This window comes from Aedes albopictus, chromosome 2 (genome assembly GCF_035046485.1).
Source record: "Aedes albopictus strain Foshan chromosome 2, AalbF5, whole genome shotgun sequence".
Lineage (NCBI taxonomy): Eukaryota > Metazoa > Arthropoda > Insecta > Diptera > Culicidae > Aedes > Aedes albopictus.
Window position 1 is genome coordinate 311,508,201 of NC_085137.1, and position 27,593 is coordinate 311,535,793.

The following is a 27,593-nucleotide window of genomic DNA, read 5'->3' on the forward strand; positions in this document are numbered from 1 at the left end:
GAGCCATGCTTGGAAATTGACCCCAAACTGTAAGTCAGAAAAAGTCCTCCAAAAGGGAAGAGTCATATTCCTCATATTAAAATATAAAATCTCACACACGACAGATTTGTAAACTGCGCTATTCGCCTACCGCCCATTCACATCTGGTAACCCTGAAGGTCGCCACCAACAAGCGATTACTTTTCAACTAACTTGGTTTGTGGAGGGAGCAGCGGAGCCAAGCAGAATTTTTATATTTCGATAGGAATCAGCGCAAGTAGGTATTCGTGCGTCTGGTATCCACCATCCGCATGAAGACTCGCGTCGCGCGGATGAGGTGGAAAAAAGATTTTCCCATTTTCCTCTCTACCATACCCTTCTCGGTACCCACGCAATCACGCCAGAACCAAACAGTAAAATGTGTAAATAGTGCCCCCGCACGGACACCAAGCCCTTCCACCTAAGACAGTGCCTTCTTGCAGTAAGCGAGACACAGAAATTCGCGGCTTTGGTAATTTTTCCTTACATTTTTTTTTTTGTGAGTATAAGGAGAAAAATCAGCTACTACCACCACCGCACCGTTGGTCGCCAGTAAGATCGCCGCACGCTGTTTCGGTGGAGTAAATACCAAGACGCGGTTTGGTCAACTGCAAAAATATCTCCACACCGGAATCTGACCGGTCAGTTGCTTTCGGGATTCGTAACGAAACGGTCTGACCAGATATTCTTTGGATTATTACGGGCGCGAGTGAAGGATTTTTTTCATTTGAAAGTGAGGTAGCCGTGGGATTGTGGAAAATTCAAAAACGCTGTGCTGTGATTAAATTTGGTTAAGGGTATTAGTTGAGCGACAAAAGGAGATCCAGAAAATGGCCACCATGTACCAGTACCGAAACCGATCGCCCTCATTCATCCATTTTGCACAGAAAAATGAAAATTACGATGAAGCACAAATTTCCTTTCAAGTAAGAGTTCGGTTAATAAGTGATTACAATAAACTACTAGGAAGCGTGTGAATGATGATGTATTTTCGTTTCCAAACAAAAAAAAAGCATTTTCAGCAATGTTCAGAAAACATTGTTCAAGTTCAAGAATTCTTAGTGCAAACAATGTATCTCCCAATTGGTAAACAACGATTCTCGATTATATGTGATGCGATGTGGTGAGAAGCCATCACCAGTGCAGAATTTGCAAGTCGACGGTGTTTTTTTAAAAGCAAAATCAATATGTTGGACATTTAACATAGTCCCAAATTTGTGGTGTGAAGGACCAATCTAAAAGGTTGCATCAAACTTATCCAAATGGTTGGAAAACATCAACTATGACCAAGGGCCTGTTCAAGAATTACGTAGTAGACTCTTTGGGAGGGAGAGTTCTGGCCAAAGTCTACGGTCCATACAAATTTCGAAAATTATGTATGAACAAAAATCTACTATCTGAGGAGGTACTCCTGTAGCAATTCTTGAAGAAATTACTGGATCAATACTGGATGGTACTCATGGAGGAATTCCAGAATGAACTCCTGGCGGTATCTTGGATAGAATTCCTGAAGCTCAGAGAAAGCCATAGAAGGAATCTCGAAAAAAAAAACAACTTTTGTAAGAAAATCAGAAGGAGTTCATGGAGGAACTCATGAAAAAATCAATTTTTAGCACAATTTCAGATTTTCTGCCATAGATTTAGAAGAGTTCACCTGAAAAAAAAACCACCAAAGTTCTTCTTAATACTAGGGGGATTCACTTAACAGCGCAAACTGATTAAACTGATTAAACGTCGCGATCACCAAGGCAATCTTTGATTATTTCATTCGCAAAATCATGAAACATTTCAAATAAGCAGAAAATCATGGCTTAGGCAGCAATTTAATCAGTTTCGTGAGTACCCCTACTATTTTACAGAGTGAATAACGGAGTATTTTTACAGAGTATTACATAGAACAGTTTGAAAGTTACAGACAAGATACAATCTACGGACATTTATAAAACACTTGATCAGAGAAGTCTTTAAAACTCAGAACGGACAAAGTCCGAAAATTTTACAAATACATAAAACAAACAAAGACAACACCTTGCAGTACGAAGAGAAATCATAAAACTAAAACCAATAGAGCACTGAAGCGGTAAATCTGAATCCAGCATCTTGAACAAAGCACAGAAGGACCGCGAGTGCCGATGCATCATCAAATATTTCCGGAATCCCGGACAGCTACCGTGGAACCTCGTATATTGACGACAGAAGATACAGACGATGTGCTCAACAGAGTTGTTGGCTACAGAAATGTCACAGGTCCGGTGGAAGGGGCTACCTCCGAAGCCATGGGACATCTTGATGTGCCCCGTTCGCAGTCTAGATATGATGATCTGATCCTTCATGGACTTGAGGTCAGTTCACGGATCTAGGCTTTTCTTTATTTTCTTCAAATACACTTTGCTAGCTTGTATCCATTCCTTCTGCCAAACAAGGTGTAATACAACATTTGGAGTCGATCGTTGGCACTATACAGGTGTAGCGACAGTCGGATGCACCTGACCCTGCTAGGTAGTCTGCAGTTTCCTGTCCTTTAGAGTATCTCGGCGACGGATTATCGTAGCTGGACACTGTTGCTTCCGGCTTTGAAATTGTTTTGAATCTTGCATTCGAATTTGAGCTTTGACCCACGCCAGCCACGCTCTAGCCTTTTCTATCATGTATGTCCTGGCATTTCCTGCGGTATTCTCCTCTTATCGACACCCTTACAGGGAATGACCACAACTGTTCAAAAGCGGAAGGGCAGAAGACCTACTTCAACACAAGCGGTGTCGGCCGGCGTAGATGGGAGAAAGCTGGCGATGATTCTTCAATGCTGGTTGTACACCGGCGGGAATGTTCTGATCAAGTTGTCAATAAACAAGCTTGTTATCTCTAGACCATATTGTAAACAGCTGTCGACAGTAGCGGTGGCTACGCAAAATCGATGTTTACGATTGTTGTTCCGCTATGGAAAGCACTTTTATGAGATTAAGGCAGCTCTGGCAGCTATCCTTGACGCCGACGAAGTGCGGTTTGAAGGTTTGACTGCGATCGGTAGTATTCCCTAGGATTCTAACGGGTTTACGTAACGGGAATTGGCAGGCTGTTTATGATGATGAGAGATCCCTTTACGTGATGATCGGATCTGCAGATGTGGCAACGAACACTCTTTGGAGGTGACATGGTCAGTGCTGAAAAATTCATTTCGCCATATCTAAATTCAACCACCAACAGCTCATTTTAGAAGCTTAACCTGGGAATATGGTATATGAAAAACTTGTGCGGCTAGACCAATTCTGCTAGAAAGTCACGGAAAAACTGATATTTTTCGAATATTTAAGGTAAATGTCACGGCCTGTCTTCGAAAAATGCCAAATGATATTCACCGTGAATATCATTAGGATTTTTCGAAGGTATTCCGTGACATTTATCTTAAATATTCGAAAAATAGCAGTTTCGTTGGCTACCCTGGTCAAGGCTGTCTGTGTCTTTCTGCGAGTGGCGAGGATGGTGGGGCCAAACAGAAAATGACGAAGTCTTAGGCGTATACGAAAATTTGTAAATACACCAATCATTAAGATGAGGAATAAGGTAACTGAGACGAATAATTAAAGGCATCCAAGCAGTTGAACGCCTTTGAGATATCCAAGGAAATGATCTCGGCCTATTTTCTTAGCTTTCTGTAGAACTTCTTCAAAGAAAGCAAAATACGTGTTGGTTCCTTAGCCACGTCGGAATGCGTGTTGACGATGATCGAGAAACCTGTGTTCTTGCAGATAATGTTTTAACCGCTTGTGGACCATGCGTTTGGATACCTTGAAAAGGCAACACGTGAGAGAGATGGGCCGATAACCGGATGGCTCGACTTCATATTAAGTTTAGAAGCTCAAGCAGAACAAGCTTACTAGACGCATCAACAGGGCTGGATCTAAGGGGGCGGGGGGCCAGGGCCCCGCGCCCCCACATTTTAGGGGCCCCCACAAAATCCGTTTATGCTTGCTAAACATTAACTTTATTGTTCAAAAACAAAGAAAAACTTTTTATCTCGTCACATTTGTACCTCCAAGGGGCCTCCACATTCGCTCCGGCCCTGGGCCCCCACAATCCTTAATCCGGGCCTGCGCATCAAGGTTTTTTATCATTGAATACCCAATGTAATCGGGATCGACCGAATTTCCGCCACTACGTCTGATTGCGGTAACCCATTTGTTCTGCATAGCCCTGCGCCCTTCGGTTAGATTCATCAACCTGCACGTCTGGTTTTCGCTCAACGATGCATAGCCTGAATTCTGTATTCACAATCAGGTCTCCGCATGTTCTAGTCACAGCTTTGTACAACGTCCTGCACAAGTATCGTCAGAGGAGCAAGTCACTAAGAGGATTTAAATCGCCAGAACACATAGGTTATTAAAAGTCATCATTGTATGCCAATACTCGATTTAATTTGCCAGAAAAGTTCACAGGTTCATTCGGTAAAGAGGGCGAACAGTTCGGTTCATTCGGTACAGACTGTCATCAGAGAAGAAAAGGGCATCTCAGAACAAACCGAACACACGAAAAGTGATAAATTTTAGGCGTGAAAAATCGACTCGATTTATTTTGTTTCTGCCCATTTCGTTTCCATCGTGTATAAACGCCAAACAACTGATTATTTCAGGTATAATCAAAATTAATGAACAGATGACGTCATATCGATGGTAAATTCGACACTGATTTTTCATTTGGGCCTGACTGACATTTTCTAGTTCTCTTCATCGATCCTCTCTTTGTGTTATCACAGAATGTGTATTGAGTTTTCCAAAGATTTTTTGGTTGAAATGCGAAGAAGACGACTACATGTTGCTATAGAAACAAAAAGATTAATGATTTTGTTTGTTTTGATCAAGTTATTAGCGAAAGAGAGAGTCGACGAAGAGAAATCGAACAAGTCAGTTAGGCCCTTATGAAAAATCATTGTCGAATTATCTTATTCTTCGAAATTTTGTTTGATTGAGAGCATATCAATTGTTGTTTCGACCACTATTGTAATAATATGGTACACGTACCAAAGATGTTTTTTGCAATTGCAGGCTGTTATAAAGCATCATATTGGTGTTTTGCCAATTTTTCTTAATTATCATAACGATTTTATACATATTTCTATCACTATTGTATCGCGTGCCCTATTTACGGTAAGCAACTTTGACTGTGTTCCCGAAATACATTCTAGTTGACCACATTTTTTTTGCGAATCAGTTTTTGAGTTGGTGTACCTGCCTCCGAAATACTTTGCTTATTCGTGTCAACACGGTTGAAATTTTCCGTGTAAAAAGTGTGACTTCAACCGCTAGGTGTCGCGACCAACAGCATGAAATATTTATCAATTTATGACTCGGGAGATGACCTTGCTGTCATGTTTGCTACCGGTTCATCATCCGTATTCTGAAAACTCCGTATTTATCTGCTGTTAAGATCATATTATGCCCACACCTGCAGATTGCTCTTCCTGGCAACAGGTTACTTGCCAAATTCGATATCATTAGTGCGACGTGGACATCTATTGTGTCTTCAGGAATCTGAAATTCAACCGTAAAGTCTTAATGATTCCGTTATAGAGGCGGCTGTGAGAGCTAGGTTGCATCAGATTTTCTTCAGTAAATGGACATCTCCATGTGGTGGAGTTGTTATCGTCATTCAAAGGCATCAAGCATCAAACTTTGTCATCATTTATAACCAATATTTTTAAAACTAGAAGAGGATAAAATGGATCACCTTAGAATAGGGGATCTCCAAGCTTTTTCAAAATAATCTTGGAACAGATTTTTACCGTATTACAAACTTTGTCTAAGAAAGAATTTTACTTTATTACGCATTTTTTAAAGATAATTGACAACAACAAATTAAAACACACTACTTTTGAGCTATTTGCTCTAGAAAACTTAGTTATTTAACTAAACCAATCGATTCAAAGATGCCATTTGATAGAAAATTCAAAAATCTTTCGAATAAGGGTCTAAAAACTGCGATAAGTTTGATCATTTTCAAGTTATAGCCAGTTAAGGCAATAATAGTCAAAAACATGGAGAGTTCAATAACTACGTAACGGTTGAGATTTGACCATATGTGTAGAACAATTTTTTTCACCATTTATGGTCCTCTATCACCCTTTAAAAAGTTTGCACTCACGAACCTAACACCCTGTATATATAAAAATGAGTTAGAAGACCCTTTGAGGCAACAAAACTCACGAGCGGGTGAACCAATAAGGATGACTCTTGCATGGTTTGATTCGTATTCGTGATGGCTGGGTTTATATGTATAAAAAGTTACGAAAATCAACTAGAAAAGTAAGAAAATTGATAAATTACTGATTTTTCATAAACTGGGAAGAAAATCAACACGATCTTAAATGAAACCAATCTAGAGTGCGGTGCTATTTTGAGCTCAACAGTTGTCAAACCTCCACAAGACGGCAAGATAAAGTTTGCCGGGCCAGCTAGTATATCTATACAGGTACTCTTCGATATAACGTACGAAAAAGTTTTCTCTTTGTACGTTATATCGAAGTGTACGTTATATCGAAGCAGAGAAAAAAATAATATTTTTTATGCTAATATTGATGATTTCGACGTGAAATTAATTCCAATAATGATTTCGGTGAAATTCACAAAAGCAATAATGAAAAATATGAGTTTTCACGAAAAAGTTATTTCGTTTTTTGTGCTTCGATATAACGTACACTTTGCTTCGATATAACGTACACAAAATTTTTCCCCAAATTGCGCTAATTCCAGGTAACAAGGTTAATACTGCAAGAAAACATTGGTTTGAGTGGTTTCGTTGCTTATCTGAGGGTTATTCCTGGGAAAAATTAAAATTTTCAATGTTGTACGTTATATCGAAGCAAAATGTACGTTATATCGAATTCGCTATATCGAGGGTACGCTATATCGAGGGTTCGTTATATCGAAGAATACCTGTATATATAAAAATGCAGTGGCATACGTGGGACCGCGCATAACTTGCGAACGGGTGGTCCGATTTGGGTCGTCTAAGTTTTGTTCTGTTAGTTTTCACCCAAGGAAGGTTTATGAGGCCTAAACATGGGAAAATTGAGAGTTTTTGATAATCGGGTTTTCATACATTTTGAACGGGGACTTGAGCGCTTGGCTAGGGACTTGAAACGTCGAAAAACGCAGTAGGCAAGACAAAGTTTGCCGGGTACAGCTAGTATAAATATAAAAATGTAGTGGCATACGTGGGACCGCGCATAACTTGCGAACGTAAGGCCTGATTTGGGTCGTCTTAGTTTTATTCTATTAGTTTTCACCCAAGGAAGGTTTATGAGGCATAAAACATGGACAAATTGAGAGTTATTGAAAATCGATGCTTCATACATTTTGAACGGGGACTTGGACTTGGCTAAAGACTTGAAACGTCAAAAAACGCTGGAGGCAAGACAAAGTTTGTCGGGGTCAGCTAGTTTAAGATAAATGTCATGGACTACCTTTGAATTGTGAATATCAATTGGCATTTTTCGAAGCTATTCCGTGACATTTACCTTAAATATTCAAAAAAGAGCGGGCTTCCGTGATTTTCTTGTAGAATTGGTCTAGCTGAACAAGTTTTTCATATAGCATACTCAGGTTGAGCTTCTAAAATGAGCTGGATGTGGTTGAATTTGGATATGTCGAAATGACATTTTCAGCACTGATTATATGTCATATAATTCATCATGACTCACAGTTAAGTTTAAAATCAAGTGAAGATTTCGGACGAATGTTCGTTCGTTCGAATCTCGACGGGAACTACGACAGGGTGCTGGGTCTAGTACACAGCAAATAATTTTGTAATATCCAGGCGCGTAATTTCTGGCGATGTATTTTTTTCCGAACATAATTTCACTTTATTACATTGTTTTCCAACAATTATCACACTCACCAATCACCATGTACACACTGATTGAAACTTGAAAGTGTCAACAAACCTTTTTCAACAGATACCTAGTAGCAGTATATTATTTATCCTCTACCTTCTAACTCGGTGAAATAGTCGAGAGCTAGCAACGGATCAGTGTACGAATCTGCACCAATATTCTACTTATATATGATTCATCTATCGACCCACTTTCAAGCTGCGGCATCTAATTTGCTACGTGAAAAGGATGTAATTTATACATCACTTTAACGACACGACTGATGTGCAGCAAAAATTATTTTTTGCTGTGTATCCAGGGTACGATTGTGACGAAATCCAGCCAATTTAGAATCAGTGATTTGAGAGCGACTTGGATATAATCGACAGAACATTTGGAATGGTTACGTCGCTGTGCATCCAATTCAGCGAAACAGGACAAGCCTTGGCAGCAGTAGTGTTACGATAGATGGGTATACCTTCGAGGTACTGGAAATATGTGTTTTCTCGATTGCTTGCTAACGGCAGTCGCATCCAGGGGAGTCGTGCCTACTACGGGCTTCAGATGCGCAGTTTCATCGAAAATGGATTCATCCCGCACCAAACGCACAATACAGGACACTAATAAGACCCGACAACCGGACAAGGACTACGTACGCGAGGCATGAGCCATGCATAGTATTGTGGATTCAGGATTATCTATGTGAACATGTTGAACAAATTCATTTATAGAACGAGAATAAGTACGGCAAAACCCAGTAACTAGTCTCTTTCAATGCCCCGTCATAATTGAGTGCACACCCGATGAGTGATGGTCAATTGAGTTTTCTCCAACTGGCGCGCAAAAAATCCGACCTCCAATTAGAAGTTGCTTCTCTACGTCAATCGTGGGCACGCGAAAACTCCGAGATTCTAAAACAAACGACAGCCAACGTGTCCGGTTCATAAGTCATCGTGTTTTTTGTAAGCCTGACCACCACCGTGGTCCAAGCATCAACCGCGCCAGTAGGAGTTATCTTTTGCTTTCGACGAATTATCCGGTGTGGATGGAAAAGCCTTGTCAGATATCGTCTGTAAACAACGCAGGAAAAAAAAAAACAGAGAACACGCAAGACAAGTAGATGATACCTACGCCAAACACCGAAATGGATGAAAATAATCCAAACCTACCACATAACCAACCAACCAGCAACACATAGCGATCAGCGAAGATAATTTTCTGAGACCAAGGATCGCGGGCGCGATAAAAATAACTTAATGGCAATTTTCAACAAATACAGCTGGCCGTTCAGAAAGCGGGGGTGGCAAACCAGACTACGGCACCTCGAAGGAAAATTCGAGATGCAGCTGATGGGGGGATGCTGGTTTTGGAGAACGCTGAACTTATTCTATCATACAGTTTTGTATGTGCTGGATTACGCCACAAGACCAAATTGAACAAATTAAAAAAAACATCGCTAAGGATTTTCAAAATGTTTTTATGTTTCCAATTGAACAGGAAATTATTCATCCTCTTTCATCTGTATGCTACGAAACCAAATTGTCACTTAAAAAGCTCGCACAATGCAATTTTTCATTGTTGGTTCAAAATACTTCTATAATTAGAAGCAGCATCAAAGTTCCTATAAACAACTTATTGTTATAAAACCTAGCAAAACATCACGCGTTAAGGTTTATTACTCACCTTACTGATGGCAATGTTCGATCTGTGGGTGTGCTATTACGCATTAATTCCAATAAATACTGCGCGAGGGAATGGTAAACAAATCCACCGATGTGTGGTTGATTTACATAGCCTTTACGCAAGTCTATGAAAACACAGTTTTCCAATTCATTCAATGATGATTCAAACTGGAGAAGCATAGTGAAGCTTGGCTCCCAAACCTTTGTTATCGAAATTCTTAACATTCAATCTTGTACATGTCAAACATACAATACCGAAATAATATGGCATTGACACAGATCCTTCCCCGAAACGACAGATAAAAATATATCTTGTCTAGTCGTCCTGTATCAGCCGATTGTCGGTTGGAAGATTCTAAAATAAAAACTCGATCTCGGTGGGGCTAGACATGTAAACATTTTCTGCAAAAATAAATTCAGTCCGCGATGAGTAACAATGACGCGCACGCTTTCATTCGACTTCTCCACTTTCCACTTAACGTAGCAAGTGGATTGCAACTTGGACCACCAAGAAGAATTGTTCGGTGTTCTGCAAAACATTCTTGACTGGTTAATTTGTTAAATTAGACCTGTTTATACTTCGCTTCCACAAGTGGAAGTATCGCTACCGTTTGCCCCCACATGCAGAGAAAAGTATTATAAACATAATAATATTTGACTTAAAGACAACAAGGTTTTTATTTTTATTTTTTTCATTTTTGGTTGTAATAAGTTTTGTTAATTATTGCTACAATTGTATTGTTGAATTAACAAACAAAAAAAAATGTTGTTTCCAAATGCAGTGATCTTTTGCTTGTGTGATTGTAATCATCTAATTTAAAATTGAGCTAATTTTTGTTTGTTATTGTTGATTTTTTTTTTGTTTTTGTTTTTAATCTAAAGAAAACTTTTTTATTATTTTTAAAATCACATTGTTAATGAAACAAAAGAAAAAGCATAGAATTAAAATTCGTACATGTTATTTATGTTATACACAAGAAACCCCATTTTCGCAGAATCGTTTTTGTGTACAGTTTTAGTATTCAAAATGGTAATATAAAAATTTCAATAACTAAAAGCTGGGTATTTTGCTCGTAATTCATCGATCCCATCGAAAGCAACCTTAGGGAAGATCGGATAACCAACCCTGGTGGGAACTTTGGTCGGAGGTTGACCGGAGGCGGAAGGGTTGTTCCTACAATACTGAGCGTCTGTTCTCCAGGGAAAGCGGCTTACATCAGCGTCTTTTCCCCATGTTGGGAGTGGTTGATCGAAGTCCGAGTTCCAGGGAAGGACTATAAGTGACTGTAAGCTCGATTGCGTGCTATGGAGCTGTAAAAAATAATTGCAACGTAAAATCAGCAACAGAATAAAACAAACCGAGAACAACTACAATGGCCCCAAACAGGACTTGTGATTGGAAACTCGCTACATTGAACTGTTGATCTCTAAACAACATAGGGAGCACCCGCATACTCGCCGATCTACTGAAGGACCAGGGGTTCGGCATCGTAGCGCTGCAGAAGGTGTGTCGAACAAGATCCATGGCGCAAACCATATCATCGATTTCACCGCCTTCAAGAAATTGGCCATTAGTAGCACTTTTCTCCACCACAGCCTTCTTTAGGGTTACATCTGCAGATCACCACAGCTTAAGGAAACACAAATGAATCAATCTAACCAAATGTTGTGCAAAAAGTCAAAAAGCGCTGAACACCACTGCTCTAATTGATGGACGGCACTTCTCCAACATTATTCACGTCAAAACCTATCGTGGTGCTAACATCGACTCCGACCACTACCTGGTGATACTCAAACTACGCCCAAAACTTTCCGTCATCAACATGACGTGTACGGTACTGGCGACTGCCACGGTACAACCTAGAGCGACTGAAGCAACCGGTTAGGTGCTGTACTTAAACTACGTAGACTCATTTTTGGTCATCTCTGACGTCCCTCCCCCTCGTAGACTTTCGTCCATACAAAATTTTCGAAATTTGTATGAAGCGTAGACTTTGGCCAGACCCCCTCCCCTAAGAGTCTACGTAGTTTATGGACAGGCTCTTATCGCCTCAGCATTCGCCCAGAATCTAGAGGCAACGAGACGAGACGAAGGCAAGCTTGAGAGAACTGCTGAAGTACAGTAAAAGTAATCATGTACAACACAGCCGAGAGTACAGTACGTGGAACGAAATCGACGGAACGAGCGGTTTGACGAGGAGTGTAGAGCGAGTTTGCAGGACACGAACGCAGCGCAGGCGGTAAAGCTGCGACAAGGAACCCGCTAGAATGAGAACAGGCTAAAAAAGCGCCTTTGTTGGGATAAAAAACGCCACCCGGAAGAAGGAGGGAATAGAACTACAGTGTCACTCCCAAGAATCACAGAAGTTCTACGAGAAACTCATCGCATCCCGGAACGCCTTCGTGCCGCGAGCAGAAATTACGTGATATTAAGGTGGAAGCAGCACGTCGATGAGCACCTGAATAACAAGGAGAGTGTAGGAATGGGAGACTAAAGCAACGGAGGAAACATCAGTGTAGCAAAGGACAGAAATGATCTAACTCTCACGCTGAGGGAAGTTTAGGATGCCATTCACCAGCTCAAAACTAACAAAGTAGCTGCTGAGGATGGTACACGCTATATCTAAACTAGCAGATTATAAAAATTGAATGTAGGGTGACGAAGGGTATTATCGGCAGGTTTGTTCTCTTCGTCAGGGGGGGTTTTTGTGGGCCAAATTGCCCGAAATTTGGGCATATAACTCAGCATGGTTGGGAAGGATTTGAGGCCAAATCTGAGATCAATGGGTTTCAAAAAACCCCCCGTGACGAAGAGAACAAAACTGCCGAAAATACGTAAGTTCCCCTACATCGGGTTTTTTTTGCACATAATTCATGCTATATTATTATATGCAAAAACTTTTAAAATATTCCATCGGGGAAATTTTGATTTTTTCATCTTTTTAGCTGTTTTTTATACAAATTTGCATGGAATTCTCATTTTCGGCCAATTTCTCTCCCATACAAAATGTATGGAAAAATTTTCACCGATAGAATATTTTTAAACCTTCTGCAAATGAAAATATAGCTTGAATAATGAATACCGTAAACCGGGGTCAAATTGATCTTCGGGTTGAAATTGATCACACGTTTTTCGGTTAGATTCAGCATATTTTAAATAATTTCCTTTTAGGTATCGTGCAGTTGGGAACCAATACTACACGATATTTACTTAGAAACTATTTGAAGTATGCTTTATCTAACGGATAACCGTCTGATCAATTTCGACCCGGAGATCAATTTGACCCCGGTTTACGGTACTGATGTTTGGTGAAAAGAAACCCGATGTACATTCATTTTTTATAATATGCTGGTTCAGACATAGCGTGTGGTGTCGCAGTTGAACTTATCAAGATGGGCCCAGAAAAGTTGGTCACCTCTCTGCATCGAATGATCGTCATAATCTGCAAGGTAGCATACGACAGTATCGACGCACAGGGATATGGAAAATCATGGACGATAGCGGCTTTCATGAAAAGCGGACTAGACTGAACAAAGCAACGATGGATGTTGAATAATGATGTTTCGCGTATGAACATGAACTACACATACAGTTCATTCGGATTTTGCCAGGGACTGCGACAAGGTGACAGACTCAACATATGAGAAGAGATCAGAACGCAAAACGGCTTTACGCTATATACATGATGAAACTGAAGTTCTATGGAAAGGTACCCCTCTCAAGTTGTGGGAAGTCCTGATGTGACCCGTTCGCACCGTTGATTGAATTGGTCTTTTTTAGATTTTAAATCCACCCAGACGTTGGGTGGCCTTTCTGCAAAAAGGTCCCACGGCATTTGGCCTATTCGCTCATCCATGCTTCTTCAATTGACGAAGCCGAAGCGATGGGAGAGCCCAGAGATAATCTGTATATACCAGATATAAACCGGCGTGAATAAGGTTGTTGATAGCTAGATAGATAGAAAAATATATTTCTGTTGCTGCTCTGTTGGGGCTTCTACAGCGTTTGGATGAGGATGAGGCAGCTGCGACAGTTGTATTTGATGTTTCCAAAGTGAGGCTTAAAAGTAAAACCACGGTCAATCCCGAACCATTTTCCGTATGGGGATTGATTGACCAGCAGTGGTAATATGCTGTTATCTCACCATGTGTCTGAAGGGGCGGACGTGACAGCAGACGCTCTTGCATGCTAACATAGTAAAACCAATGGGTGTGCCCCATTTTATGACCCGAATTTTCTACGGGTGACGGAGACGGTCGAGCCGGATACTACACTCAGCCAAATAACCTTAAGATTTCCATAAGGCCCAACTTATGAAACGGCCTTTAAATAATTCATAATGATTCGGATGAATTCCATAAGGTCACTCTATGACGTAAAATCGTCTCGCAGCTTGGCTTTTATTCATGTTTAGCAACATGATATTCTCAAGCGTCGGTGGCCGTGTGAATAAAACACGGGCTCGGTGATCCCGACGTTCATGGATCGAATCCAGTCTGCATCATTTTAAGATTTGTTTGTTCTTTTCATAAGTCTATCTTATGAGATTTGTCATAGCAAGCATGATCAATTTTCATAAGGTATTCTTGTGGCATCCATAAGAATTAGTTATAGCAAATTTTCATAAGGTATTTCGATGAATTTCGTTAGTTTTTTTCGCTGAGTGTATGAGAATAGTATCATCTACGTAATCAAGGATGTGAATCCCGTTCGGGAGGATCACCAAGATGACGGATCCTTGTGGTACCCCTGTCTCTTCTCTGAAGGATGATGACTTGGTGTCCCACCTACCTTGAACGAGCGGTCAGATAGTAAGTTCTTTATAAAGTGCAGAATGTTTCTGCTAAGACCCCACATAACCAGCTTTTTAAGCACCAGAGGTGCCCAAACTCTGTTAAAGACTTTACAAATATCCAAAGCGACCATGTCCATATGGTGATTATTCAAACTGGTCAAAGCAATCGGTCGGAACCCGGTGGGCTCCCGGGTTTGTAAGTCGGTTTTCGGAACTGGTACAACGAAGCTTTTTCGCTATTCGGCGGATAAGAATCATTGTGCCACACTCAATTGATTAGCTCGAGTAAAGTGAACTTTGCTGTGCCATCGAGATTTTCGATCATAGGGAATCGTAGACGTCATACATCGCGCAAATTTCGGGAAATTGTGTAGAAAAAGAACCATGTGTATTCAAAATGCAGACGTAAACAATTTAGATCTAATTTATTTGATCTGGGCTGAGAAGTACTGGTATAGTCGAAAGAAACGTAAAAAACGATTTACTTCAACCGTTTAACTACCATGCGTCTTCTTCTCTATCCATTGCTGCTGTGAAAATAACAATGGAGTCTTCAAACAGCCTAGGCTATATCCACGGGGGTGCTAAGGTTATCTGATTTTGTTGCCGCTTATCATGCGCAACCAATGCTCACTAATACCAACATTCACTCAATACAGCAGCCGGAGAAAATAAGAAAAAACGCACTTTGGCGAACAAAGTTTGCGAAAAGAGGTGTTTTGTGTCTTTTCACAAGCAATTCCCACTCTCTGTAGGAACTTTATCTAAACATCGACACTCTGAAATTGAAAATTATCAATTAACGCCACTTTTTCATGATCAACACTTTTATGAGATCTAATATGATGAAAGCGTTTTGCACCGATATCCCTCGTAAAAAAGTAAACATTCAAATTTTACGACTGTGTTGGTGAATATTTTGGCTGGAGCATAAATTTATGCTCCTCGTAAGGAGGCACAATCCAACCTGTCAAACTCCATAGTGAAAAAATAGGTTGCCGTCCCCTTGGCTATATCAGTTCAAGCGTTCAAACAGAAAATGACAGCAAGCGTTTCAACACCTTAAAAGGCGTAATGCACGTTGAGCTTTCCAGAGCTAATGGACTTATCCATAGGATTGGTGAACTGAATAGTTTATTTCACGAACCGTTTTTATGAATGAAAATACAGGAAGTGACAACACTGTTGTCGTTTCGTAAAATGGCTCCTTCACTGGACCGTGAGTTTAGAGACACTGACTAGAGCGAGACACGCTTAAGCGTAAGTTTTTAAGAATTCTTACTTGCTGCGGAATAGGTGTGCACCGCTCTAGTGCCAAAATTCTCGGACCGAGTACATTCACTTAGATGTATATTTTTTTTTGGTGGATTAAATAAATGTTTACTATTCTCCAGGGCATAAAAACGTATAAAATCTATGCACAGCAGTATCAAATATGGTAAATAAACAAACAAATTGTGGAAAAACGATCGACTGATTGACAAAATTACCCATCTTGGATTGGCTTTTCGGTCAGGACAAAATTGTAAGCGGAGTTCTCCTATTTCATCCGTTGGTTTGACCCTTGGTTTTTGCCTTGTCTCTGAAGAAGGACCAAACCAAGGGTCGAAGCGTTGGATGAAATAGGATCACATCGCCTATAATTTTATCCTGACTGAAAAGCCAACTCAAGAGGGATAATTTTAAACAAACAAACAAAATAATTTGAGATATATGACCAAATATGTCACTACTTGTTCCCCTAGTTAGTTGACTTGACCTTCATAATCCACTAAAATCAGTTTGCATCTCACGAGTAGATCGCGAACCAGAGTTTGAGAGACGCTGATCTAAAATAACGCAAGTGGATAGTAGGTCTCAGCTCAGAACTAAACACGTTTTTTTTGCTACTGATCCTGCTCTCCGCTCACCGCTTTTTCACCAGTTAGGAATGTTGAACCTCTCGAGACGTCATTCAAGTGGGTCGATGATACATTGCTTCAAGCAAACATTTCTTTCAGATAGAAACCCTCCCACGTTTGCTTGTCAGATTGTGTGCCCTCGAAAGTGAAAATACATTATCATCACACCATTTGAGAGATGAAATTCGCTAGCATCGCCACCATCAACAGCAACAGCTGCCGAATTTCATCGAGAATGAAATGTCCTACAAGTGTGATTAAACTTTTCTGTGTTCTTTTTTGTGTATTTTTTCTCTTTTTCTTACTCAACAATCCCATTCCAGCCATATCGTACAACTCCGCTAGTCCTTCCCGGTGCCAAAGTACCGAAAAAGGATGTTCTACCAACAGAATCCTACCTCAGACACCACCCCAATCCAGCAATGCGCGCACCACCAGTACATGACTTCACAGATTCACTGATGAGACAGAAGGTAATCCAGCACACAAAACATACACCCAACATACGACTGTCCGATGTCTATGCAATCCTGCATAGAAACCATACGATTCATGTTTAGTGATTGTTCACATATATAGAAGATGTAAGGTTAACATACAGTTTTGTAAAAGCCTTGCAACTTTCTGTATTTGGAACGATTCTATACAGATTATGAGTGAAATCTTTGCTGGGTGTACGCTAAACAAAACACGACGCAAAAAACAATCTGCAGATTTGTACAATCCATTTTATACTCAAATCTAGGCCGCCGAGACCATAATCCACCGTGTCGTAGGAGAAGAACCACCAAGTGGTCCAAAGGTTGTTCCGATCGTTCCCAGCTCGCACTGCGTTGTTGGTTGCGGGTTGAATTTTTGAATTTTGTTTACTTTTTTGCACAACTGCTTCCTTTCTACATATGTACAATTCTCAATGCAATGCCATCGAACAAACAAAAATGCGCTTTTCCACGTGTTTCACATCAAACACGAAATACATACGGAGTGCTAATTCACTCCACGCTACTGACTGGCGTGTGGATTAGCTTCCCGCATTCCATGTTTCTACACTTCATCACTGCCTCAAATATATTCTTTTCTGCTGTGTTCTCAACGCTTTCAGTTTTTCACAAATTTCGTGCGGTTAAATTCATGATTGTTTCTAATGTTTTTCGAAAGAATTGTCACGTTTATTTTCTTTGTGTTTCAAACTTTGTCTTTCGCTTTATCGTTTCTCCTACAAGTCTGTAGTCGTACCCTTGGACATTGTACGCCACTACAGTCAGCTACAACTGAAAGCTTGTCCGAAAATTCCACCTTTCAACTGACCCAATTGTCGTTTTTGTTTTCCCTCTTTTGTTTTACGACTTCGATTCCGAAAACACAGCTAGTGCACAAGCAGTTCAACTCCCCGATCGGATTGTACTCGGACAGCAACATTGAGACCACTGTCAGAGCAGCCGCCCCTCAGCCACAGGCCGTGCCGTAAGTATTCGTTTTATGAAGATATATTTTAGGACGCCCACATCGCATCTAATCCTGTTCAATCTGGAAAAAGTTGACCAAATCCTAGCTTTGATCGTAACGACCTATATTGTTTTTGTAATGGAATAGAGATAATTTGTTAGAAACACACACAGATAGTACATAAGCACAGTTCAAGAAGTTATTTTATTTTTTTTGTATTTTTGTTTGATTGATCAGATAGAAATATCGTTATAAGGGTGTTCTCATTATAATTGTAGGACCCATATAGCTGATGCGGTAAACACATGAATATTCATCAAAACCCTGATGAGAGTGACGGGTCCGATTCTCAGTTAGTCCAGGAACTTTTCGTAAAGGAAATTTCCTTAACCCTTGAGCAGGCGCGTCTTCGCCTACCTCCAACGGCACTACGTTCACGCTGTGTATCATAAGCGTGCATTTTTATGGTGCGTGTACTCAGTACACGACGCCACCGCTCCCGGGTTAACTTCCTTTGGCATAGAGTATCTTAAGCAAGCTTTGTCCAAGTGGGGACATTACGCCGAGAAGAAGCATCAGAAACAAAATGTAGCAGTTGTAATACTGCTTTTCGCTTGTCAAGACATCAGATCTAATCTCTTCTCAAAAAATTGTAAGCAAAGAACGAAGATAACGAAATGAGCGATGATTATTAGTGTGTCTGTCTTATCAGAGATATGAAATCTTCTAAATTTAGAAACTTAAAGTATCACTTATGTCTATCTTCGGCACAAATGAAATTGTAAGTTATTTTCAGAAACCCAATGGTAACTAAGCTATGTCAAACTTCAGTATTTTTCGTCACAAAAGGTGCTTGATAGACAACCTAAGAATGGAAAAAAATACTATTTTTGAATACGCTCAAAATAGTTTTGAATGTGCTCATCAGTATGCCGAGAATGCGAAAGTTCAAGGATCGGAATCTATTTGCGAAAGTACGTATATTCGTCTGAAGGGTTGTCGTCGATGACGTGTGACTTATACGGAGTTCAAGTGGGCAGCCACATTCTTGGCGCCGAAATAATTTAGACGCTTACTCATAACGATCGGAGATTTGGTCATCTTTTTCAGATTGAAAATGCATGAGAAATATTACTTATGTGTAAAAAACAATCAAATAGTATTTCTCATACATTCAATCCATTTCAACTCTCAAACAATCCATAATACGCATAAATTAAATTTATAAATTTTTGTATACAACACAATCAGATCAAACGGATTCACAAGCCGCCATCGGCCAACCAAAATCGAAGGGTAAATCAGAAAGCAAGAAAATATCACGTAGTAGAAATTAGTGCAAGACGCTGTATTTTTTTTTCCGAGCGCTGACGACTTACTTAACTTTCTAATCATTTTTGAGTTTACTTCCTATGGAATGCCAAACATTAAATATTGTGGATGTTTATGTGGCTGGCACCTGTAGCGAAACAAATGCTTTACTTGTTTACTGATTTCGTACACGACACCTAACCAACTCAAAACGCAAACTGCACGGCAGTGCCCTTAACAGACCAAATCTTTAAGAACGACGTAGCAAACTTCTTTTTGCACTACAAAATCAGTACATACGAAGAGACACGTGTACACACACACATACAATCCAAAACAGCACCATCGATCGATATACTTTTCCAAATTACAGCAGGAAAAAGGCTTTCAATGTCGTAACACACATCAATGTGAAATGCAATAGCGAAACATAATTGCAAAAATTTATAAACTTACAGCAATTGCTAACAAGTTGTGTCACATTATGCTGAATGCTTGCTTTTGGTGATTGCCATTCTAGTAGTAGTGTTTGTATTACTGCAAATCAAATCGTAAATATGAATGAATTAATGTGATAATCTGAATGAAGCTAATTTATTGTTTTAGTTTGTAAATGTTTAAGGATTTTACAATTCATTTCAACTGTAGTTTTTAGAAAAAAAAAATCTACTAGACAAACACGAGAAAAAGAAGAATGGTGGCACTTGACCCTATACATTCATTCAAATACGATTCCAACAATGTAAAACAAACGCTCGGTCTATCCGAACTGTTGTAGAACAGAACTCTAGAAGTAAGATAGAATGGCATTCACGGAAGCGGTATCCAGCCTTTTGTGACAACACGATCAATTTCATCTCACCGCAAAGCGATCACTGCTGCACTGTTAATATTAGAATTTTCATTGATCTTTCTTTCCTGAAACAAAAACAAAAAATTCTGGAGGAACAACGGCGCCAAGATCAGGAAACTCAACACAAGAACAAATATCCCTTCCAATCGTACGCGTCATCGTCATCGCTTCACTCATCCGGTCACTCATCACCGTCGCCATACGCCCATCAACAGCAGGCGCACTCTCAGCAGCAACAACCACCGAGGCAGCCGACTTTGAGTCCGCCACCGATTCCACCACTTCCTGGCGGTTACTACTGTCAAACGCAGCGAGAGGATCCTCAGCACTCTTTTCATTAATTTCACTCTCTTTTTCTGATCATAGTTCAACGAAGAACTCATCCTATCTTTTAACGCCCACGCTAATCTATTGCTTGTGTCTATTTCTATCCTTCCGGAACCACCACTACAATCTAACCTACCAACTGAACAGTCGTGCTGCTGTTTATCCACAATAAAAACAATTTTCGCTGTTCGTCCCTCCAATATCCTCACACTTTACAAAATAATCACAAGCGAGAAGAACTCCCAACGAAAAGAGAGACTACACACCGCAAAAGTGGCACACCACCGAAATACGAAAAAGGATACGCTTCTGCATATACCTAGTTGCGCCTTACAATAATCGCTTGCTTTTGCGGAAAGATGGACCTACCGAAGCGCCAAACGTTAACCAAAAAAACGCTGAGACGAGAACTTAAACATATCACACTACTGTATTGTTATTGATTGTTAGCTTTGTGTAAATTACTACCACCACGAACTGATTTACTATGCCAAATTTACATTGTTATCTATATGAATAAATCTGTGTGAGTTTTAAACGATTACGTTCTGTTGTTTATCTGTTGTTACGTTGATTCTTGTTGATTGTTAAGACTATTTAGAAAACCCATGTGCTTGTACCGTAACCTTTTGGGGCTGGAAGGGGTCATACATGAACCCAAAAGGCAAATAGCTGCAATCAATCAGACACTAAAAATGAATAATGTCTTCGGCGAAGTAGTTACAAATTAACGCTTTCTTAGGAAAAGTATGAATATTTACTTTATCCAAAAAAAATTGAATCCACGGAACACGAAGAAGTTGACATCTGGTTTTCAGTCGTACGTATTTATAAATTCTTTTACATTATTAATACATAACAGTTTTACATAGCCTGGGATGATTCATGTCGTCCAAACTATCATGAAGTTCAAACTTTGAAATTTACAACAGTAATGGTAGTTGTTTTCGCAATACGTATATGAGCACAATATATAATATATGAGGGGCCCAGAATCAAAGGGGTGTAAGTGACCATTTTGTTGATTTTGAGTTGAGCATATCATAAAATTCTTCAGATTTCAAGCTTTCAGAAACTTTTTTAAGATTGTTTCTACGATGATTGGAAAAATTACAATAAATCATAGAAAATTGTGTTGTTTTTGAAACTCCATACATTTTGTATGGGATTAAAAATTTGTCAAAAACTTCAAACCTCATTTACTCGAAAGTCGGTTTTTGTCACTTACACCCCTTTGCTTCTAACCCCCTCATATGCGTACATGGGCATTTTTCACAAAATTGACCATAACTCAGGAGAGAAAAAAAGTGCATTCTAAAAATTTCAGCGATCAAAGCTTGTAAAATTACCTTCTCAAATATATTTTTTGAAAATTTTCCTCGAGTTTGGGCATAGTTTTTCCGGCCCTTTTTTATATCCTTCTCAACGGTGGAAAATTTTGTGGAAATTTGCTTTCATTTTCATTAAAAAACTTTGTTTCTACGATGTTTCTCTCTTGAGTTATGATTTTTAAAGAAAAGGCTTATATGGCACATTTGGACATTTTTCAACAAAAGTGGCCATAACTCAAAAACGAAAAAAAGTGCATTCCAAAAATTTCAGCGATTAAAACTTATGAAATAACCTTCTCAATAATTTTTTTTTGAAAATTTTCCACGAGTTCGGGCATAGTTTTTTTTTCCGGCTATTCTTTGCGAATTTTCTCAACTGTAGATAATTTTGTGGAAAACTTTTTCCAGTTCATATTTTTTTTTGGATTTCTGACAAAATTTGCCTTCATTTTCTAAAAAACTTTGTTTCTACGATGCTTCGTTCTTGAGTTATGATTTTTCAAAGTAAGTTGTGTCAGGGGAGAACAAAAAATTTCCACCTGAGTTTTCCGAAAAAATAGGCGACCCTGAATTTTTCTCAATTTTCTTTTTTTTTTTTTGTTCATATATCCATAAACCCTGCCTGTGGAAAAAAAATCATGAAAATCTGAGACCCTTCGGCCCAAACCCGTACGGTAATAAAAAAAAATGCCCTACAATAACATTACATTACCTAAAGGGTGAGTCGATAATTATTGTGCCATTTTCAAACTAACGTAACTTTTTTCCTACTTCACCAAAATCAACCAAATTTTGTACAGTTTCTCCTTAGAGTCTATTGTTTACATAAAATGAATTGAGAAGTTATCAGTGAGATTCCGCTCGATATAGATCTTATAGGATCTTTGGACATCTGCTAGGCATTTTCCAGATATTAAAAATACCCTCGAGTTCAAAGTTTAAGTTCTACAGTTGTGAAAATGGCAATTTCAATTACTGTTAGTATCGTTACATTAATAGCCATGTCCGCTGAAGCTCCAAGACTAATATGTAGGTATTGTTATACATTTTTGGTATCTCTAGACTGTCATGTAGTTCAAGTTTTGACAACTATAGAACTTCAGGTCAGCACCTATGATAGTAGCCATTTCGGCTCATTAAATAATGTTGCATAGTCATAATCCAATCATGTTTGCTGGACCTTTCTAAGCCCAATAGAGCTAGTTTTATATTCTTGTTACATTCTAGATCGGAGCTATTCGGAGCTGTGACCCCCAACAATAGCCATTTCTGCTACATTGAGTAATGGTACACAAAGAAATTTCTTCCGAACTTCCTCCCGAAATGTATTCAAGAAATTACCGTCGGTTTTCTTCTGTAGTTTCTCCCGGGATAATAGTTTGTCCTGGTCAATGCCCAAGAATATCATAATGGGTCATCTGCATTTGAACCAAAAGCAGTAAATTTGAATTTATTACACTCTTGGCAGTAAATACTACTTATGGAAGGTGTCCGGTCATTTGGCCGAACGCCGTTTGGCCGAATGTCGTTTGGCGGAACGCCATTTGGCCGAATGCCATTTGGCCGAATGGTCGTTTGGCCGAATGCTGTTTGGCCGAATGCCGTTTGGCCGAATTATGTTCAAAAGAATTCAGAGGAAGTTTTTGGCATTCCAACTACCAATATGATCATCAGAAATATTTCCTTCTTTTAACCATTAGGCTATTCTTTTTAGTTTTGACATTCAGGGATGAGTTGGCGTTGAACCTGTCAATGTTTTATCAAAGATTTATTCTTCTTTAAATCATAGGCTGTTCTTTCGAGTTATACTTATGCGAGGAATAGTGACATGGTCACTTAAGTTCATCATTTATTTTCGGCTAAACAGCATTCGACCAAATGGCATTCGGCCAAGTGATCCTTTCTGCCAAATGGCGTTCGGCCAAACGGCCTTCGGCCAAACGGCATTCGGCCAAATGGCGTTCGGTCAAATGACCCGGAACCCTTGTGGAATACGTTTATATGAATAAAAAACAAGTTTACTAAACTACAACTTTTGAATACACCACAAACAAATCATTTGGTATAAATAAAACCGATATTTGCGGAAAGTTATGAATAATTAGTCACAAAGATTGCTAATTTGTGGTATAGTAATTCCGGGTTTCCGATAAAAATGTGACGGCAAACTGGAAATACCTGTAAATAAAATTTATAAATTTGAATAAAATTGGACGGTACCTACCGACTATCCAGGTAATTCCGATGGATACTAGTGACAAGTAATCTGCAATCTTTTTCAGGTAACTAATTCCTTCAGAGATTTGTTAAGCATTTTACTTGGAAATCTATCTACAATTTGGATTTTTCCTCTTAGGCTTTTGCCAAAATTCTATACAAAATTCTTTTTCAAATTCTTAGATTCCTCTCTGGATCCATACTGCAATTCTATTATTTAATTCTATCGTAGTTTTTTTTCCAAAATTTTATCCAAGATTCTTTTTCGAATTATATCCTGCATTTCTATTTGGATTGCTATCGCAATTCCTTCATTAAATCTTGAAGTTCCTTGAATGTATTAACAGTTTTTTTTCCAAAGGATTGCCGTTTTTTTTTCTATTTTTCAAGGAGGGTCTCCTAACATTTCATTCCGAAGTTTTTTTTAGATTTGTTCTTTTCTGAGTCTTTCTAGTGTACCTTCCGGGATTTGTGGTAGTTTTCCCAGGGATTTCTACCAGAGTTTCGCCCAGGATTACTGCTGAAGTTTTTCATGGGGTCTCTGCAGCAGTACCTCCCGGGATTTGTTTCAGCAAATTTCCCCGTAAGTTTCCAAAGTTTCTCGCTGGATTTTTTCCGGAGATCCTTCCAAATTTTTTTCAAATTTCCTTCATTTTCTCATAAATAGTTGTTTATCCGGCTTTTTAACAGTTTCTCCAGGTATTTTTTTTTAGTTTTCTGCAGTTCTTTTAGAGACTTTTCCGGAATTTCTCTTGAAGTTTCTCGTGAAATTTCCTAAGTTTCTCCGAGGGTTGCCCTTAAAAGTTTTCACGTGCCCTTCTGATGTCCTAATGACTACAAGGATGGGAACACTCACTTGGAAAGAGTTACACTCACTTGCAGTTTTCTCAACTCAGAAGCGTACAATCAAGAAACGATGTATGGACGACTTTTACCTTGTGATTTCGTCTAAAACTTTGCCGAATAGAGTAGGGGTCGCACACGCATATCGAAGTCGTGAGGGAGCTGCAAAGGCAACTCTCCACGAGGTGAATGTAAATTACACTCACCTCGTGGAGAGTCGCTTTCACAGCGCTGTCACGACCTTGGGATTCGTATGCGACCCCTACTCTGTTCGGCAAAGTTTTAGACGAAATCACAAGGTAAAAGTCGTCCATACATCGTTTCTTGATTGTACGCTTCTGAGTTGAGAAAATAGCAAGTGAATGTAACTCGTTGCCAGTGAGTGTTCCCATCCCTGAATGACTATAAACGATATACGGAAATGGTTTAACTTTGCGTATTCACGAAAAAAAATCTCAAGAAAAGCAAATGAAAAACATAATAGCAAAAGTGTTAACGATCGTCAATACATTTGTTTCATTTCGAATAATAGACACTGTAAGCGTAGTTTTTATTGCTAAGAAGGTACAAGCACATGGATTTTTGATTATCAAATATAACCGCTGAAGAAGAAAAAAATAAACAAATTGATCTTAATTAATAAACACTGAAGTCCATACACAATGACTAATATTGTTTGTTAATATTGATTGATTGTAAATGATGAAGGAATAGTTATGCATATTTCATGCAAAGCATAAATTTATCTCAAGGTTTATCCAATTTTTCATCATTATTTACATTCAACTAACCACCGTTATTACTAGTGTTTTTGTTATATGTTATGTGTATCCGAAGTTCTAGTTCTTGACCTATGTATTTTCACTAAAACCAAATGATCTTATTCGTTTTTCTTTCTCTGTTTTTGTACGTTCATTTTCTTGTTCACTGACTGCGTCAACCCAACGCGCATTTTATCACCCTGTACTTCCTCTATTTCAACCCCGTCTGTGAACCCTCCAAAACCAATTCATCATTTCAAAACGCAAAAAAAAACACCACATTTCCGTCACCACCACAACTATAACAGCTACAAGAAAACCGTCGTTTTTGATCCGAGCAAGAGCGAAACCTACCGTGCCCTGCAGGAGGGAGTTGGTGAGGGACTTCAGGAAGTGACCACGCCTGTCCAGCCGCGTGCCTTCCACGGAAATCGTATGGTACCAGGAAAGGTAGGTTCTTCACCAATTTCGGTGATATTTTATGATTATCTATTCTGTGAAACACGTAGGTTTTATATGCAACGTTTCGGTTACATTTATTTAATCTTCTTAGGTAAGGCTTAATATATATAACCGAAACGTCGGATGTGGAAACCTAACAGCCTTTTGCTACCCACTTTGACTGCCAGAGCCGAGAAACTATACTTTACTTAAACTTTTCTACAATCGTAAAACCAAACGTTAATTCTATAAAACTTGATTGAAATACAATTATTTCTTTCGATGATTTCTTAAATGGCAATTTAAGAGATTGTGTATTAAGGACGAAATAATTATGACCGCGTCCTATTAAGGTCATATTAGCGCTCTTATTCACTCAATTGAACAGCTGTATTTGAAAATGTGATACCTAATCATTCCTTTCCTATGAGTTACAGAAACCAACTGCGGCCCACCCAGCTCCCCAGCCGGAATTCGCTCAGCACGTCAACTCGATGGGAGAATCGAACGAGAAGATCCACCAGAGTGGATCTTTCAAACGTTTAATGCACCACGTCATGATGGAATCCGACTACTAAAAGGCAGTTAACTAGCCCTAGCCGGGCCGTCGGATTCCGAATTCTTCTGAATTTTATTTTTTAGGTTAGGCCAGAACAGATGGAAGAAACATGGTTTCATTATTTTTTTATAAATCGAGAACTAGAAGAGGAAGAATAAACGCTTTTTTAAACTATTGAAACTCTTATTACCCAGTTGAAACTCTCTGTTAATGGTAAAATGAGTCGTAGGGCTCTGAAATAATGAAAGAGAGACAGCTCATGATAGAAATGTAACAATGAAGTAGTTATATTGATTAATTGCCGACTTTGTTGTTTGGATTGCTTTTATTAGCAATATTTAAGTTGTTTAATAACATCCAAAGTAACGAACGCATCTATTGTATATAAAGGCAACGTTGTTAAAGGTATTTTTGTTGTCATTACACTTCTGCTAAATACATTATACAACCAAATAAAAACTTTATTAGAATTATCAACGGGCTTCATTAGTTTCTAATTTTGTTATGCATCGAAAAGTTTTAGCACATTTTTCCGCAAGGCGACCTTAGGAAAATGGCATCGAGTGAATGTTCTAGTCAATTTTCGTTACGCTTGGGCCACATCCGAAAGAAACTGTTTCTTTCGATGTGGAAAGGTAATCGAAATTATAGTTAATATTACATCATTTTCAGCCGTAGAGTTCATATTTATCACAGTGCTTTTGATAGCAATCGAAATCATACTATGACACAACGTCCCAAGTGAGCTTTTTGCGGACAATCACGAATGAAAGAGACGACCATAGGGTCCCGTCAGAAACATGAAAGTAACGAGAATATGTGACGCATACATTTGCTTAGTGGAATAAGTTAGCTTTTAGCTATTGAAAGCTTTTTTTGTGACGAGAAGGGTATCGAAATCTATATGCAATAAAGTTGGAAAATAAATGAAAAAGAGAGTTTTATTTATGCCGAACTTTTACTTGGCTATTCAGAACGCTAAAAAGGATCACTAAACCCTACATGCATACTAAGCTTGATACTCAGTAACAGCATTGATCAATATGAGTTGCTTTGGTCATCATGACATGATGTACAGCAGGGAATAATGTAGGGAGCTTCCCACGTATAACAGATCTTCCATCGAACAATCAAAATCTCAACTAAAGCTTCGACTTGCGGCAGCACGTTTGTTACTGAAATATGGAGTTTCACTGAATAAATCATTACACACAGAATTTAATAATTTCACAAAACAATTAAC

The 27,593-nt window shown here is 39.1% G+C and overlaps 1 protein-coding gene across 8 annotated transcripts in view; it reads left to right on the forward strand.

Annotated features, from left to right (window-relative positions):
• LOC109420871 (PDZ and LIM domain protein 3) overlaps positions 1-27,284 on the forward strand; it is a 155,610-nt gene extending 128,326 nt beyond the window's left edge. For 3 of the 8 annotated variants that reach the window (XM_029880087.2, XM_029880085.2, XM_029880086.2), the window contains exons 5-10: positions 16,585-16,734; positions 17,007-17,063; positions 17,628-17,725; positions 18,959-19,003; positions 25,659-25,800; positions 26,229-27,284. In XM_029880087.2, coding sequence (XP_029735947.2) covers positions 16,585-16,734; positions 17,007-17,063; positions 17,628-17,725; positions 18,959-19,003; positions 25,659-25,800; positions 26,229-26,369 — 633 coding nt within the window. In that variant the 3' untranslated portion in view covers positions 26,370-27,284. Of the gene's footprint in view, positions 1-16,584; positions 16,735-17,006; positions 17,064-17,627; positions 17,726-18,958; positions 19,004-19,914; positions 20,340-25,658; positions 25,801-26,228 lie in introns of those variants that run through there. The other 5 variants (XM_029880088.2, XM_019695361.3, XM_029880090.2 and 2 more) reach the window with 5 other exon arrangements.
• The last annotated feature ends 309 nt before the right edge of the window (positions 27,285-27,593 follow it).